This window comes from Gigantopelta aegis, chromosome 1 (assembly GCF_016097555.1).
Source record: "Gigantopelta aegis isolate Gae_Host chromosome 1, Gae_host_genome, whole genome shotgun sequence".
Classification (NCBI taxonomy): domain Eukaryota; kingdom Metazoa; phylum Mollusca; class Gastropoda; order Neomphalida; family Peltospiridae; genus Gigantopelta; species Gigantopelta aegis.
The window spans coordinates 8,794,873-8,809,149 of NC_054699.1; the positions used below are offsets into that span (position 1 = coordinate 8,794,873).

The 14,277-nt window shown below is 41.2% G+C and overlaps 2 protein-coding genes across 3 annotated transcripts; one reads left to right on the plus strand and one right to left on the minus strand.

Moving 5' to 3' along the window:
* Positions 1-481: 481 nt before the first annotated feature.
* Positions 482-8,503, plus strand: LOC121388107. Of its 2 annotated transcripts, none has more exons than XM_041519366.1 (4): positions 482-717; positions 5,320-5,469; positions 6,552-6,651; positions 7,609-8,503. In XM_041519366.1, the coding sequence occupies exons 2-4, from the start codon at positions 5,346-5,348 to the stop codon at positions 7,943-7,945; spliced, it is 561 nt and encodes a 186-aa protein (XP_041375300.1). In that variant the 5' UTR covers positions 482-717; positions 5,320-5,345; the 3' UTR covers positions 7,946-8,503. The 2 variants fall into 2 exon arrangements, with proteins under 2 accessions (XP_041375300.1, XP_041375380.1); XM_041519446.1 differs by lacking the exon at positions 482-717 and adding an exon at positions 829-970 and having other exon boundaries at positions 5,322-5,469.
* Positions 8,504-13,043: 4,540 nt separating this feature from the next.
* On the minus strand, positions 13,044-13,961 carry LOC121370757 (5-hydroxytryptamine receptor 1A-like). The gene is made up of 2 exons (XM_041496207.1): positions 13,908-13,961; positions 13,044-13,772 (listed from the first exon to the last, which is right to left on the minus strand). The coding sequence occupies exons 1-2, from the start codon at positions 13,959-13,961 to the stop codon at positions 13,044-13,046; spliced, it is 783 nt and encodes a 260-aa protein (XP_041352141.1).
* Positions 13,962-14,277: the final 316 nt, after the last annotated feature.

Genomic DNA, 14,277 nt, shown 5'->3' on the forward strand with positions numbered 1-14,277 from the left:
TAGTAGTGTTGTTAAAATCCGTTTTAAGAATTTTATTTGTAAATTTGGCAATACTCAAGTTTTTAGTATGTCCAATACAATGTATCGTGATTTAAATCTACGTTACTTGCCAAAGATATACAACCGAATGGTTTAATACAAAAAAGTTCTGCATTGTGATGTTTCACAGTAATGATGATGGTAACGACGACGACGATGATAATGATGATGATGATGATGGTGATAATAATGCTGAAGATAACGAAAATAATGATGATGATATGATGATGATGATGATGATGATGATGGTGACGATGACGAAAACAATAAAAATAAAACCGAGTGATTTTTTTTTATTACAACAACGACGGCAACAACGATGATGACGCTGCGACAGCAATTCGATAGTATACTACTAAACTAACAATGTATAACAATTGCGCAATAGTGAATAGATCAGCGTAACCCATAGGTAGTCGACCTGTGCTATGAAGTTATCTCCCCCCACAGGTGTAAAGTTACAATAGCCCACTGACACAGGCAGTATACTCCTGTTGTATTCACAAAACCATCGATGGACGGGTACAGTTCGTGTATCAACGTTCAAGACGTGTGTGTGGGACATGCATAGACGTGTAGTAATCAACGAAAACACTGGACGTTAAACCTTTTGCTAAAAGTGGGCGTGTATCACTTCCTACGCTTACAGGTGCTTCTTACCTATCACTGACGATACAGGTAAGTTAAAAAACAGATTTCTCTTTTGAAAAAACAGCAGTAAACTTTGTGTTATTTCATTTCAAACCGGATACACCAGTGACATAGTTATGTCCTTGAGATATTTGTTTTCTGTTTGTGTCCGTGAATTTGGCGGTCTGTGATATATATGAGAATATATCAGCTATACGTCTAGCAGGCAGTGACCGACATTGTGTTATACAGACACGTGTGAGCAGGTGCTGTTGTTGAACACCATTGTCCTCGTTATCAGGTAGGGCGAGGACGTCAACATATCAGGTGTATCATATGTGATATAGCCAGGGCAACAAAGACTAAAAGTGGGACCCAGGGTCTGTGAAAGCAATATGTTAGTTCCTTAAATAAAACAGTTCCCCCCCCCCCCCCCCCCCCATATGTCTGATGCTAGGTACGTATTTCGCTTCTCAGTGACCCTGTCGTTAGTTAGCATATAGCAGGGACGGATCCAGTGGGAAGGTGCTGGGGGTGGGGTAGGGTATACCCCTCATCCACTGAGCTTAAAAACAAAAATCCAGCGTTTAAAACGTTTGATTAGTTTTTAGGATATTTTTTTTTTTTTTAGTTTAAATTATGTAATATTTTGGTGCCTTTCTTGACGTTACACCCCCACCCAAGGAACATCCTATATCCACCTCTGATATATATATATATATTGTTATTTGTTCGCGTGCTGCGATGTATCGAGTTACCAACATACTTTGTTGAAGTCCAGTGGGTCAGCGTGTTTGGTTTTCATAAGTGTATACCTAGGCGTCGACAAATCCTAGGAACGTGTGCGCGGGGAATTATATTTAAATTTTTTTTTTATTTGATTTACAACTTGGGACTGTAGTCTTCAGACACTTATGGTGTGTGATACACGTGTTATTGTTAAGTGTGCCAGGCGCGTGTGTAGTGGAAGGGTTTAAGGGTCGAACCCTCTCCAGCTCAAGCAAATTTTCGTCGTTTTGTTTCAATATATTGTTTTAGGGAAGGATGTCTTGAACCCCGTATAAATTTCGATCGCCATGATTCAGACCCCCACTGCATAAATTTCCTGCACACGCGCCTATTTAGTGTTTGCATAACATCAAACATATATAATAATAATAATAATATAATAATAATAATAATAATAATCCATTCGTTAAAGGGGCGAGACGTAGCCCAGTGGTAAAGCGCTCGCTTGATGCGCGGTCGGTTTGGGATCGATCCCCGTCAGTGGGCCCATTTGGCTATTTCTCGCTCCAGCCAGTGCACTACGACTGGTACATCAAAGACCGTGGCATGTGCTATCCTGTCTTTGGGATGGTGGTCCTTAACCACATGTCTGACGCCATATAACCGTAAATAAAATGTGTTGAGTGCGTCGTTAAATAAAACATTTCCTTCCTTCGTTAAACGTTTTATGAACTCTATGAGTAGTATACAGGCCTGTATGGGGCTGTATACTACTTCTATGTATCACCCTTTCCCTCTCTCCCCCACCGTGTCTGATGCATGTATGATTTTTTTGTCCTCTCAGACTCTGTAGGGTCAACGTAACTGTATGTTAAAAACCTAGCAAAACTTTAATATACAATGGGCTAGGGTGTCGTTCAACAAATATTCCTTTCTTCCAGTAACTCAGTCGCAGGTCAAGAGTTGGGTGTTAGGGGTGTACACCCCTGTCAGAAAAACACAGTAATGCCCACGTTTTTTTTGTTTTTTAATATTGCAAGTGCCATTTTCGTGGTCGGGTATGTAAAACTACTTAAGTGGTTAACCTATATTTTTTTTTCTGTCTGTGTTTCAAACTAAAGGTAAATCTGTCGGCTATACCGATAACAATAGTGGTGTATGTGGGTCAAGTTGTCAAAGCGATATGGGTTGTGGTAGCCTACTATGGCGACGATCACGCGATGACACGTGACAGCACAAACACAAATAAAATAGTCGTAGTAAAGATAATAGTAGAACGGACGGCAACGATTATATTCGGAAAACACCGGTAGATTACGGATTTAATATATTTGCCCATTTGAATGAACGAATAAAACTTTGTTATGTTTAACGAAACCACTAGAGTACATTGATTTATTAATCGTCGGCTATTGGAAACGTTACAGTTTGTTTTGTTTAACGACACCACTAAAGCACATTGATTAATTAATCATTAAGCTATTGTATGTCAAACATTTGGTAAATGTTACACGTAGTCATCAGAGAAAACCTGCTACAATTTTTTTTTCTAATTCAGCAAGGGATCTTTTATATGAACTTTCCCACAGACAGGAAAACACATATCACGGCCTGGTTGGAACGAGAAAAAACTCAATGACGCATTCACAAATAATTTAATTTTTTATAAAATTAAAACGAAAACCCCTAAAACCCCCCAATAACAAACAAAACAAACCAACTCCCCCTACCCCAACCCCCCCCCCCCCCCCCCCAAAAACCCCCAAATCCAACACGAAACCAATAAAAAAACCCACTCTCGGATAAAAGAGCACCCCGTGACCAAAACAAACAAAAACAACAACATCCCCAAACCCTCTAACAACAAACGATACCCCCCTCCCCCCGAAAAAACGCAACAACCCCCAGACATCTCCTATCCCTAAAACAGTATGACCAGATAATCGAAACATCATATGGTGGGAACATTGTAAAAAAAAAAGATTAACACACACACACACACACACACACACACACACACACACACACACACACAGACACAGACAGACACACACACAGACACACACACACACACAGAGACACACAAACACCACACACACACAGAGACACACAAACACCACACACACGCACACGCACGCACACACACACACACACACACATTCGTAATTAGACTCAGCTTAGTTATTTCTCGTTTAATATTTTTAAAAAGGTAAACATGAGTTACTACGTCGTTTGGTTTAGTTGGCAAAAGTGTTAAGAATTAGTCAAGATTAGAAAGAATTAGTCGATACAGCATCATGCTTTTAAAATACAGCTTTTGCCCTTGCCAGATCACAGGGGGGGGGGGGGGACGCCGGAAGCCCGGACCCCCCCCCCCCGCACCCCCCCCCCCCGCACACCCGCCGGGGAGAGCATGACTGACCAAAAAAAGAAAAAAAAGCAAACAAAAAAAACATAAACAAAACAAAAAACAAAAAAAACTATAAAAAAGACAACAAAAAAAAAAAGAAAAAAAACAAAAAAAAAACCACAAAAAAACCAAAACAAACAACAACACACCGCACAACAACCAACAAAAAAAAAAAATTTTATACTTACTATCTCAGATCACAGAGAGAAAAAAAAAGAAAAACAAACAAAAGACAGTGGAGAGGCCAACTCTCAGGAGAGAGCGAAGTACCTGACACAGAGGACCCCGTAGAGAGGAGAGAGAGAGAGGGAGACGAAGGTGACGTAGAGAGAGAGAGAGGAGAGAGGAGAGATGAGCAGAGAGAGAGAGGAGAGAGTCAGAGAGAGGGAGAAAGAGAGGGGAGAGAGTCAGAAAGCGGAGGATATAAACTCACCTAAAAAAGTAGACAGTTATTTTTTTTAAATATATTCTTTCCCATAGGCAGGCCAGTATAGGCGATAGCCTTTGACGTACCAGTCGTGGAAATGGCTGGTAGAAATGACCAATTTCAGATCAAGTCAGGCCAGGTCAAGTCATAGGAATTAACGTGCACATTCAGAACAAGCTGCTGTAGCGCACGCCTGTCATGGATACAGGATTCGACATCCTGCCGGCTAATTCGTCCAGGACAGGAGAGGGGTGGGGGAAAGGAGGGATCGCCTGCGCTGGCAAGTGCAAGTGAACACAGGCAACCAGACCGGGTTTGGAAGCGGGCGAGGGTGGCTTTTGGGTGCTATTGAATTTGAAAATGTCCCGTGGGATTTTAGCCAAACAGAAAGTGTTGCGCAATTTCGTGGAGGTAATTTGTACGCCTAATTTGAATTGGTTCGCAGAAAGAAAAATGGAGCTACGTTTGGTTGTTTTACTTAGTTGGTGGAATGCTAGCTCGTTACTGGAACCTTGCCTTTGAGTCAATTTCTCACGTGCCTACAAACGTATACGATGACTGATAACTCATTGTGCTCGAGTAGAGTTGTTAAATAAACAAACTTATACACGTGTAATAGTTACAACTAACGTGATTGATCGACCGAAGATCATCTGCTCCAATCGAAAGACCGCTAATACAACTATTTCTCGCTGTACTACTGCATGATATTAAATTTCATTTTCAGTTAATTTTCAACTTATTTTTTGTGCTTATATTCAATTAAGATTCAAGCACGCTGTCCTGGGCACACACCTCAGCTATTTGGGCTGTCTGTCCAGAACAGCGGGTTAGTTGTTAGTTGTTAGCTGGTTAGTGAGAGAGAATATGGTGTAGTGGCCTAACACCTACCCACCGAGTCGTTAAAACTCGCTCTGGTTGGGAGCCGGTACCTGGCTGCGAACCCTGTACCTACAAGCCTTATGTCCGATGGCTTAACGACGACGCCACCAAGGCCGGTATGATATTAAACTTAATTGCACCACTTTGAAAATGAGGATGTGCCATTGCTTACATTTGTTTTGTGTTTTATTTTTGTTCTCACAGTGTAAGACTTTGTAATCAATGTAGATGACTACAGAATCGCCCTCGTCGACGAATGGCGACAACAGCACCGTCAGCGATGTCATCCCAACTACCACAGCGTCCTCCGTGAAATTGACGAGTGACACGACTATCAAGACAACAACCATTAGTAGGTAGAGGTATTCAGCATTAAGCTGTGATGTATTCCATAACAACAATAATTAGTAGGTAGAGGTATTCAGAATTAAGATGTGATGTATTCCATAACAACAATAATTAGTGGGTAGAGGTATTCAGAATTAAGATGCGATGTGTTCCATAACAACAATAATTAGTGGGTAGAGGTATTCAGAATTAAGATGGGATGTATTCCATAACAACAATAATTAGTGGGTAGAGGTATTAACAATTAAGATGTGATGTATTCCATAACACCAACCATTAGTGGGTAGAGGTATTCAGAATTAAGATGTGATGTATTCCATAACAACGATAATTAGTGGGTAGAGGTATTCAGAATTAAGATGTGATGTATTCCATAACAACGATAATTAGTGGGTAAAGGTATTCAGAATTAAGATGTGATGTATTCCATAACAACGATAATTAGTGGGTAGAGGTATTAAGAATTAAAATGTGATCTATTCCACAAAACAACAATAATTAGTAGATATTGTCATTAAGATTTCAGGTGTGAAGTGCTCCATAAAAACAACAATAATTAATAAGTATATGTAGTCAGATTTCAGATGCGAAGTGTTCAATAATAAAAAGAACAACACTATTAAATACAAAAACGTCAGTAATTATTGGTACATGCATTCAGATTTCAGACTTGTTAAATAAAAATAACAACAATTAGAATTTATAGCCATTCAGATTTCAGATTTTGCATATAAGCTATATCTAATTAGATAAAACAAGTGTATGTGGGTTTATGGTTGTGTGTATGTATGTGTGTGTGTGTGTGTGTGTTGTGTATATGTGTTGTGTAGTGTATGTGGTGTGTAGTGTATGTGGTGTGTGTGTGTTGTGTAGTGTATATGTGTTATGTAGTGTATGTGGTGTGTGTGTTTGTGTGTGTGTTGTGTAGTGTAGATGTGTTGTGTAGTGTGTGTGTGTGTTGTGTATGTGATGCGTGTGTGTGTATGGTGTGGTGTGTGCGTATGTGTGTTGTGTAGTGTATGCGGTGTGTGTTGTTTGTGTATGTTTACATTTAAAATATATTAGACAGTGTGTTCTTCTTTTCAGTGCCCAAACTGAACAGTGCTCAAGTGTTTGGTCTGTCTGCGGGAATAGCCATTGTTCTTATTGCTATTTTGATTGTGCTCATCTGTCTGCGAAAACGAGGGTTAGTGACATTCTCTCTTTCTCTGTCTGTCTCTTTCTCTCTGTCTGTCTTTCTGTCTCTCTTTCTCTCTGTCTGCCTGTCTCTCTCTCTCCCTCTTTCTCTCTGTCTCCCTCTTTCTCTCTGTCGGTCTTTCTGTCTGTCTCTCTCTCTTTCTGTCTGTCTCTCTCCCTCTTTCTCTGTCTGTCTTTCTGTCTGTCTCTCTCTCTCTGTCTGTCCGTCTCTCTCCCTCTTTCTCTGTCTGTCTATCTCTTTCTCTATGTCTTTCTGTCTGTCTGTCCGTCTCTTTTCCTCTTTCTCTGTCTGTCTGTCTTTTTTTTTCTCTCTCTCTCTGTCCGTCTCTCTCCCTCTTTCTTTCTGTCTGTCTCTCTTTCTGTCTCTCTCCCTCTTTCTCTGTCGGTCTATCTGTCTCTGTCCCCCTCTTTCTCTCTGTCTGTCTGTCTCTCTCTCTCTCCCTCTGTTGTCTCTCTTGCTGTCTGTCTCTGCCATCCAGTAGCCGATGATTCATAAAGCATGTGCTCTAGTGGTGTCGTTAAACAAAAGAAACCCTCTCTGTCTCTGTTTCACTCTTATCCATCTCTTTCCCTTCTCTCTCTCGCTTTCTCTCTGCGTCTCCCTGTCTTATCCATCTCTCTCCCTCCCTCCTTTTCTCTCTCCCTGTGTGTGTATGTATGTGTGCGTGTATGGTGTGTGTGTGTATGTGTGTGTTTGTATGTGTGTATATATTTGTATGTATGTGTGTGTGGTGTTTGTATGTGTGTATGTTTGCATGTCTGTGTGTGTGTTTGTATGTGTGTTTGTTTTTATGTGTGTGTGTTTGTATGTGTGTTTTTGTATGTGTGTGCTTGCGTGTATATGTGTGTGTATGTGTGCGTATCTGTCTTTGTCTGGTTTTCTCAAATACGTGTATATGAATTTTAAACAGTAATATTTTGTGTCTAAATTTTGTCTTTGTTATAGAAAACTGAAATCACTCCATTGTTTCGGCAAGCCGATTCGAAGTCGTCGATCATCGAACTCGAGCAGCCGACATCCGCTCGACCTTGAAACGTACGACGATCACGACAACGATTCGCTCAACGACGACAACCTCAGGCCGACCGACGGCGACCTGTTCGCCATTGGTGACGTAGAAGACGTCGAGTATCCCACGAACACTGCCGAAGATGGGTATTTTTACGACGAGGTATTCAGTCGATCTGCTTTCGAGGACGCGGCTACGAACCAGTCTATCAAACAGTTATACAGTATTCAGTCCGATGACGAACTTCCGGTTCTGCCGAATTCAAGACACTGATGTCTGTACGACTGATATTGTTTTTGTGATTTCAAAATAATCTAGGCTCTGTCTTGAAGTGAGATACATTTTGGTGATGTCCCTCGCAAATTGTATTAATTCAGTGTTTTCAAAATGTCCACATGAATTATTATTATTATTTTTTCAAATCAAGATATGGACTCTGTTTTGCGATGGGATACAACTTTAGTGATATCAACACGAATGATATTGTTTTCTTCACGACTTAGTTTGTAGAGATACGACTTTCTATATGGAAAATGTTTTCTCTACCTCACGACACTAACGTCGCGACGAATGATATTATTATTTTAAGAAACGTTTATGCCTGGACGCTATTTTGTGCAGATATATGACTTTTAAGTATTGAGATATTTCAAATATCGAAACTGTTTTGCTCTCTTTACTTGATTTTGCGAATTACCCGGACATGCGATAATACGTCAAACTGCATTATAAAACTTATTACCCAAGCTTGAGTAAAGGAACGAATGAAATGAATGAATATAAACAATATAATATACCAAAATGTGCACAATTAAACAATTGTTTAAATTACAGATAACAGATAATTATACCATTATCTCTCTCTCTCTCTCTCTCTCTCTCTCTCTCTCTCTCTCTCTCTCTCTCTCCCTCCCTCCTCCCTCTCTCCTCCCTCCCCCTCGCCTCCTCCCCTCCTCCTCCCTCCCTCTCCGCTCTCTCTTCCTCCCTCCCTCCCTCTCGCCTTCCTCCCTCCCCTCCTCCCTCCCTCTCTCCTCTCTCTCGCTCTCTCTCTCTTCTCTCTCTCTCTCTCTCTCTCTCTCTCTCTCTCTCTCTCTCTCTCTCTCTCTCTCTCTCTGTGTGTGTGTGTGTGTCTGTCTATGTATGTATGTATGTATGTATGTATGTATACACACACACACATACACATACATATATACATACACATACACATATACATATAAACATTTGTTTTAGATCAAAATAAAAATGCTATTACATGCCTTTGTACTCCAGTTAAGTAGCTAATTGGGTATCATCATTAACTAGTTCAGTGCACCACGACTGGTATATCAAAGGCCGTGGTATGTGGCCCTGTCTGTGGGATGGTGCATATAAAATATCCTTTGCTGCTAATCGAAAAGAGTAGCTCATGAAGTGGCGACAGCGGGTTTCGTCTCTCAATATCTGTGTGGTCCTTAACCATATGTCTGACGCCACATAACCGTAAATAAAATGTGTTGAGTGCATCGTTAAATAAGACATTTCCTTCCTTGATTAACTAGTGCAGCTGGATTTTGGTGTCATTACAAAATACGACCGCTGTATACATAGCGAACCTTCATTAGCCGAGGTTATATATATAGTCGACTTTTTGGTATTTTGTTGGATACTGAGAAATCGATTGTGTTCGTGGTGATATAATTTTCGTGTAATTCGTGGACTGGGGCAATCAACGAATTTAAGAACACAACGAAAATATAACACACATATACCTATAATACAAATGTACGACTATCTTTTTTTTATCCACGAATTTAGGTACCCAACAAAATGTGTGTATTGGCGAAACAACGAAAATAGTAAACCATGAAAATTAAGGATTTCACAGAACGCGATGACATTTTAAAAGTTTTTAATATACACTGAGATAAATTACATTAAATTTCGATAGTTAAATCTACAAAGGAGGCAAGACGTAGCCCAGTTAGGATCGACCCCCGTCGGTGGGCCCATTGGGCTATTTCTTGTTCCAGCCAGTGCACCACGACTGGTATATCAAAGGCCGTGGTATGTGCTACTAATGGAAAAAATATAGTGGGTTTCCTCTCTAAGACTATACGTCAAAGTTACCAAATGTATGCTATGCGATTGCCGATGATTTATAAATCAATGTGCTTTAATTGTGTCGTTAAGCAAAACAAACTTTAATTTTAACTTTAAATATGTAAAGTTTATATTTGAAAATGATTAATTTGTAGTTATTGCTAAAAATATTTGGAAAAAATAACAAAATATAACACTTGCAACTTTGAAAAGTGCGTTCTTTGGAGTTTAGCATGTAATTATTTATCCACGAAATACCGGTTCAAAGGTTCATTTTGTTTAACGTCACCACTAGATCACATTGATTTATTAATCATCGGTTATTGTATGTCAAATATTTAAACACGTTGTCGAGACATATACGTACCAATTATCCACCAACCTCAACGACAAAGCTGAAGATTGAGAAGGAGGTGGAGGGAATTGAGAAGCAGGAAGGAAATGAGGGGGAGGGAATTAAGGAGGAGGAAAAGGGATTTGAGGAGGTGCTGGAGGAGGTAATCCAGGAGCAGGGGGGAAATAAGGAGGAGGGAATTGAGAAGAATGAGATGGAGGGAATCGAGGATGAAGAAGAGGGAATTGAGGAAAAGGTGGAGGGAACTGAAGAGAAGGGAAAATGAGGAGGTAGAGGGAATTGCGGAGGTGGTGGAGGGAATTGGGGAGGAGGAGGTGGAGAGAATTGAGAAGGATGATGTGGAGAGAATTGAGGAGGTAGAGGGAATTGCGGAAGTGGTGGAGGGAATTGGGGAGGAGGATGTGGAGAGAATTGGGGAATTGAGGAGCAGGAGGGAATTAGGGAGGAGAAGGTTGAGATAATTGAGGAGTAGGAGAAGATAATTGAGGATGAGGAGGCGGTAGAGGGAACTGAGGAGCAGGAGGGAATTAGGGAGGAGGTTGAGGGAATTGAGAGAGCATTCCAAAATAAATTCAGAAACAAAAGATCGACTTCAGAATTAAGAAACTTTTGGGTTTTTTTTAATATGTGTGTGTGTGGATAGTTCTGGAGAGACGGATTTTTTTTTTTTTTTTGCCTCACAGCTAATAACAACAGCTCAGTGTATTGTAGCTTTTATACTCAGTCGCAACCTTCACAAAACTAGTTTTCGCCAACAACTCAACGTTGGAAACAGGATAAAAGTAATGAAAATAAGTAAATATGTACTTTTAAATGTGTTTAAAAAAAAGAAAAAGAAAAAGCTACATGTAATAAGAGAGATAACTCTACATAAGGGATACATTAGGTTGCAGTATACAGTTAGCTCCCTTGTGTACAATACACTTGTTTTTGCACAGATCCACCGGCCTCGGCGGTGTCGTGGTTAAGTCATAAGGCTGATAGGTACAGGCTTCGCAACTCGGTACCGGCTCCAACCCAGAGCGAGTTGTAACGACTCAATGGGTAGGTGTCAAGCCACTAAACCATCTTCTCTCTCACTAACCACTAATAATTAACCCACTGTCCTGGACAGACAGTCCAGATATCTGTGTGTGCTCAGGACAGCGTGCTTTTCACCAATAGTGAAAATGGTTTAGCTGTAATGAGGCTTGGTATTCATACACCGGGTTTTCCTTGTGGTAAACGTTGGGCGCGATCAGTTTGGGTAATTTTCAAAAAAGCTGATTTTGTAAAAAAAAATTATAGCTAAACCTTTATTCAAATGACGATTTTTTTTAAAGTTTGATGAGCAAAGTTTCTATAAATATATGCATTATATCCGCCAAGTCCCGCTTGGGTGTGGTTTGTATGGATGTGGTTTGTATGGATGTGAACATTGTCAAATATGCACCCACAATCATGAAGTTTGGCAGGGCCGTAGCTAGCGGGGGGGGGGGGGAGAAAAAAAACCCCGGAAAGCATTATAGAAACTTAAAGAAAATTCTCTTCTTAACTGTTTAAGGAGTTTTAGACTATTAACTACTCAGTTGCTCCCCCCCCCCCCCCCCCCAAAACAAAAAATCCTAGCTACGGCCGTTTGGGTATACATTTTGGAAAGTAATAAAATTTTTAACTACACATATTTAAAATGAGTCCCCTTTATAATAATGACCATATTCGTAATTTCCTTGAGAATAAAAATACCTGTATCTTTCTTTATTTTTAAGGCATAGGTGGACATTTAGGATGCCAGAGGCTGGCATCCATAAATCACAGCTCAAGATTCACAAATACGCAAAATAAGCTTTTATTGTGTGCTTGCTATTTTATTTATTTATTAACAACATTTTTAAAAATATAAATTGCATATACAAATAGTACCTTTTATTAATATATTTTTTTATCCTTTTTCCCTAAACTGAAACATATGAATAAATTACTGACTAAAAATAATTTCCTTTCGCACGGAGAATACTACACAGTTCACTCCCGAGTGAGATTTCATTCATCACGGTCCACTATAGTTCCTAATTGTGACACATGTTATGGTTCACATATTCACGTCTAGTTATTGGAGAAAAATTAAAACAATTTGTATGTTTAATGGTAAGCCTTCTGGCTGCATTTTGCCCATGCTATTTTGTAATATTTGCATTGACCTTTTGGGACATGGGTGTAAAGCGGAAGTGACAGCCGGAGTGAATCGGTTAATGAACCACGTGTCCGGACCGGTACTAGAGCCAGATGCGGTCGTATAGCAAAAAAACAAAACAAAAAAAAACTGAGACGGAAATGTTCTCAATTTTGGAGTGAAAATAAATGCTTATGTAATGTATGTACACAATGGTGTATGTTGTTAGTGCCAATGAGAACCCGTCCTATTGACAATCTTCGTTTGAAGTTGGACAATTTAACATGGGTTTCAATGGCAGATGACATCTGTATAGTGAGGCCTTATTGTCATTTGCGCATATTTGACACATGGTTCAAAATGTAATTAGAAAAAAACGTGTTAAAGGCTCGTTTATAGTTGAGGGGTGGAGTGGTCGAGTCATGTTCCCCGGAAAATACATTGGAAAAAAAAGAGAAGAGAAAACGGGGGTTTCGACCTCCCCACCCCCCCACCCCCACCCCCCACCCCCCACGCGTCTGTGTTGCAGCCACATATTACGTTCCCATATCGACTTTACTTAAGGTTCAGGCACGCCCGTCGTGTGCACGGTATCAGGCGCGGATCCAGAGGTTTATTAAGGGAAGCGCCGGGCATGGTAAGATATGTTTGAACAGGGTTGTATTTTATTTTCGCTGATGACGGCAAAAAAACCCAGGAGGGAGCCGCCACCCCCTGCCCGATCCGCGCCTGAGTATCTGACATTGTGACCTGCTCTGTTCAGGACAGATCCGTCACGTATCTCAGACAGAACACCTTATAAAGAAGAGCTTTCGAAATCTGTGTCTGAATTCTTTGGTTCTAATGGCGTATATTATGGGGTTCAAGAATGAGTTCGATACGCCCAGAATAAACAAATGAGTCCCTATGATGTTCTTGAGGCAACACGTGGGCTCTCCACACGTCATCTGAACGGCCGTCAGGATGAGAAACGGACACCACGTGACGACCAAGCAACCAATCACGACCAAGAGCGTCTTCATGGACTTCCAGTTGTGAGACGACAGGCCTAAGGGTCCGCTGTTACTCCTGACAACCCCGATGTTGTGGAGAGCCTCGATCCGCCTTATGTGAACCCTGGCCTTCCTGAATAGCTTGATGTATATGGCGAAGACTACGAGTATCGGCACGAAGGCTACGATGAAGAGAAACACGACGTAGCCGGACGCCAGGACGAAAAGAAACGAGCAGTAGTTTCTGTACTCTGGGTTACTCCAGCCCATGAGGGGAGCGAACCCAACCGACAGCGAGTGGATCCATGTGGCAGCTATGGCGACGGCTGCCTTGCGTGGCGTCATGATCTGTTGGTAGCGTAACGCGCACGTGATGGCGACCACCCTGTCTATGGCGACGAGCAGGATGGAGAGCGTGGACGCTTGGAGCGTGCACACCGTGAGTCCGATCCGCAGCAGACACAGCTTCAGCGTCGGCTCGTTGGCCTTGGTGATGACGGTTCCCAGGGACACGGCGCCGACGCCCACGTCGGCGACGGCGAGGGAGAGAATAAACCAGTAGGTGGGTCTGTAGAACTTCCTCTCGGTGGCGATGAACAGCAGCACGGCGCCGTTGCTGATGATGATGAGGACAACGACGGGAATGAGCACGTACTGCTTGATCCTCTCGTGCACGTTGTTCACGTCGGCCTCGCACGGAGGCGTCATTGTGCGGGTTACAGCGAATACCCCAAGTCACGTAGTTTCTTGCACTGATGTATTATAGAAATAATCCTAGTCACCTAGTGTCATGCACATATATATATACTATAGAATACTCCAGTCACGTAGTGTTATGTACATATACAATAATCCAGTCACACAGTGTCATGTACAGATGTATTATAGAATACTCCAGTTACGTAGTTCATGCACATATGTATTATAGAATACGCCTAGTCACGTAGTGTCACACACATAATTTTATGTATTGTAGAATACTCCAGTTACGTAGTGTCATGCACAGATGTATTATAGAATACGC

Excerpts from the sequence above, each read along its gene's own strand:
- LOC121370757 (XM_041496207.1), bottom strand. The coding sequence starts at position 13,961 with ATGACGCCTCCGTGCGAGGCCGACGTGAACAACGTGCACGAGAGGATC. Across the intron at positions 13,773-13,907 it reads TGCACGAGAGGATCAAGCAG|GGCGCCGTGTCCCTGGGAAC; the intron begins TACGTGCTCATT and ends GACGTGGGCGTC.
- LOC121388107 (XM_041519366.1), top strand. The coding sequence starts at position 5,346 with ATGACTACAGAATCGCCCTCGTCGACGAATGGCGACAACAGCACCGTC. Across the intron at positions 5,470-6,551 it reads TATCAAGACAACAACCATTA|TGCCCAAACTGAACAGTGCT; the intron begins GTAGGTAGAGGT and ends TCTTCTTTTCAG. Across the intron at positions 6,652-7,608 it reads ATCTGTCTGCGAAAACGAGG|AAAACTGAAATCACTCCATT; the intron begins GTTAGTGACATT and ends TCTTTGTTATAG.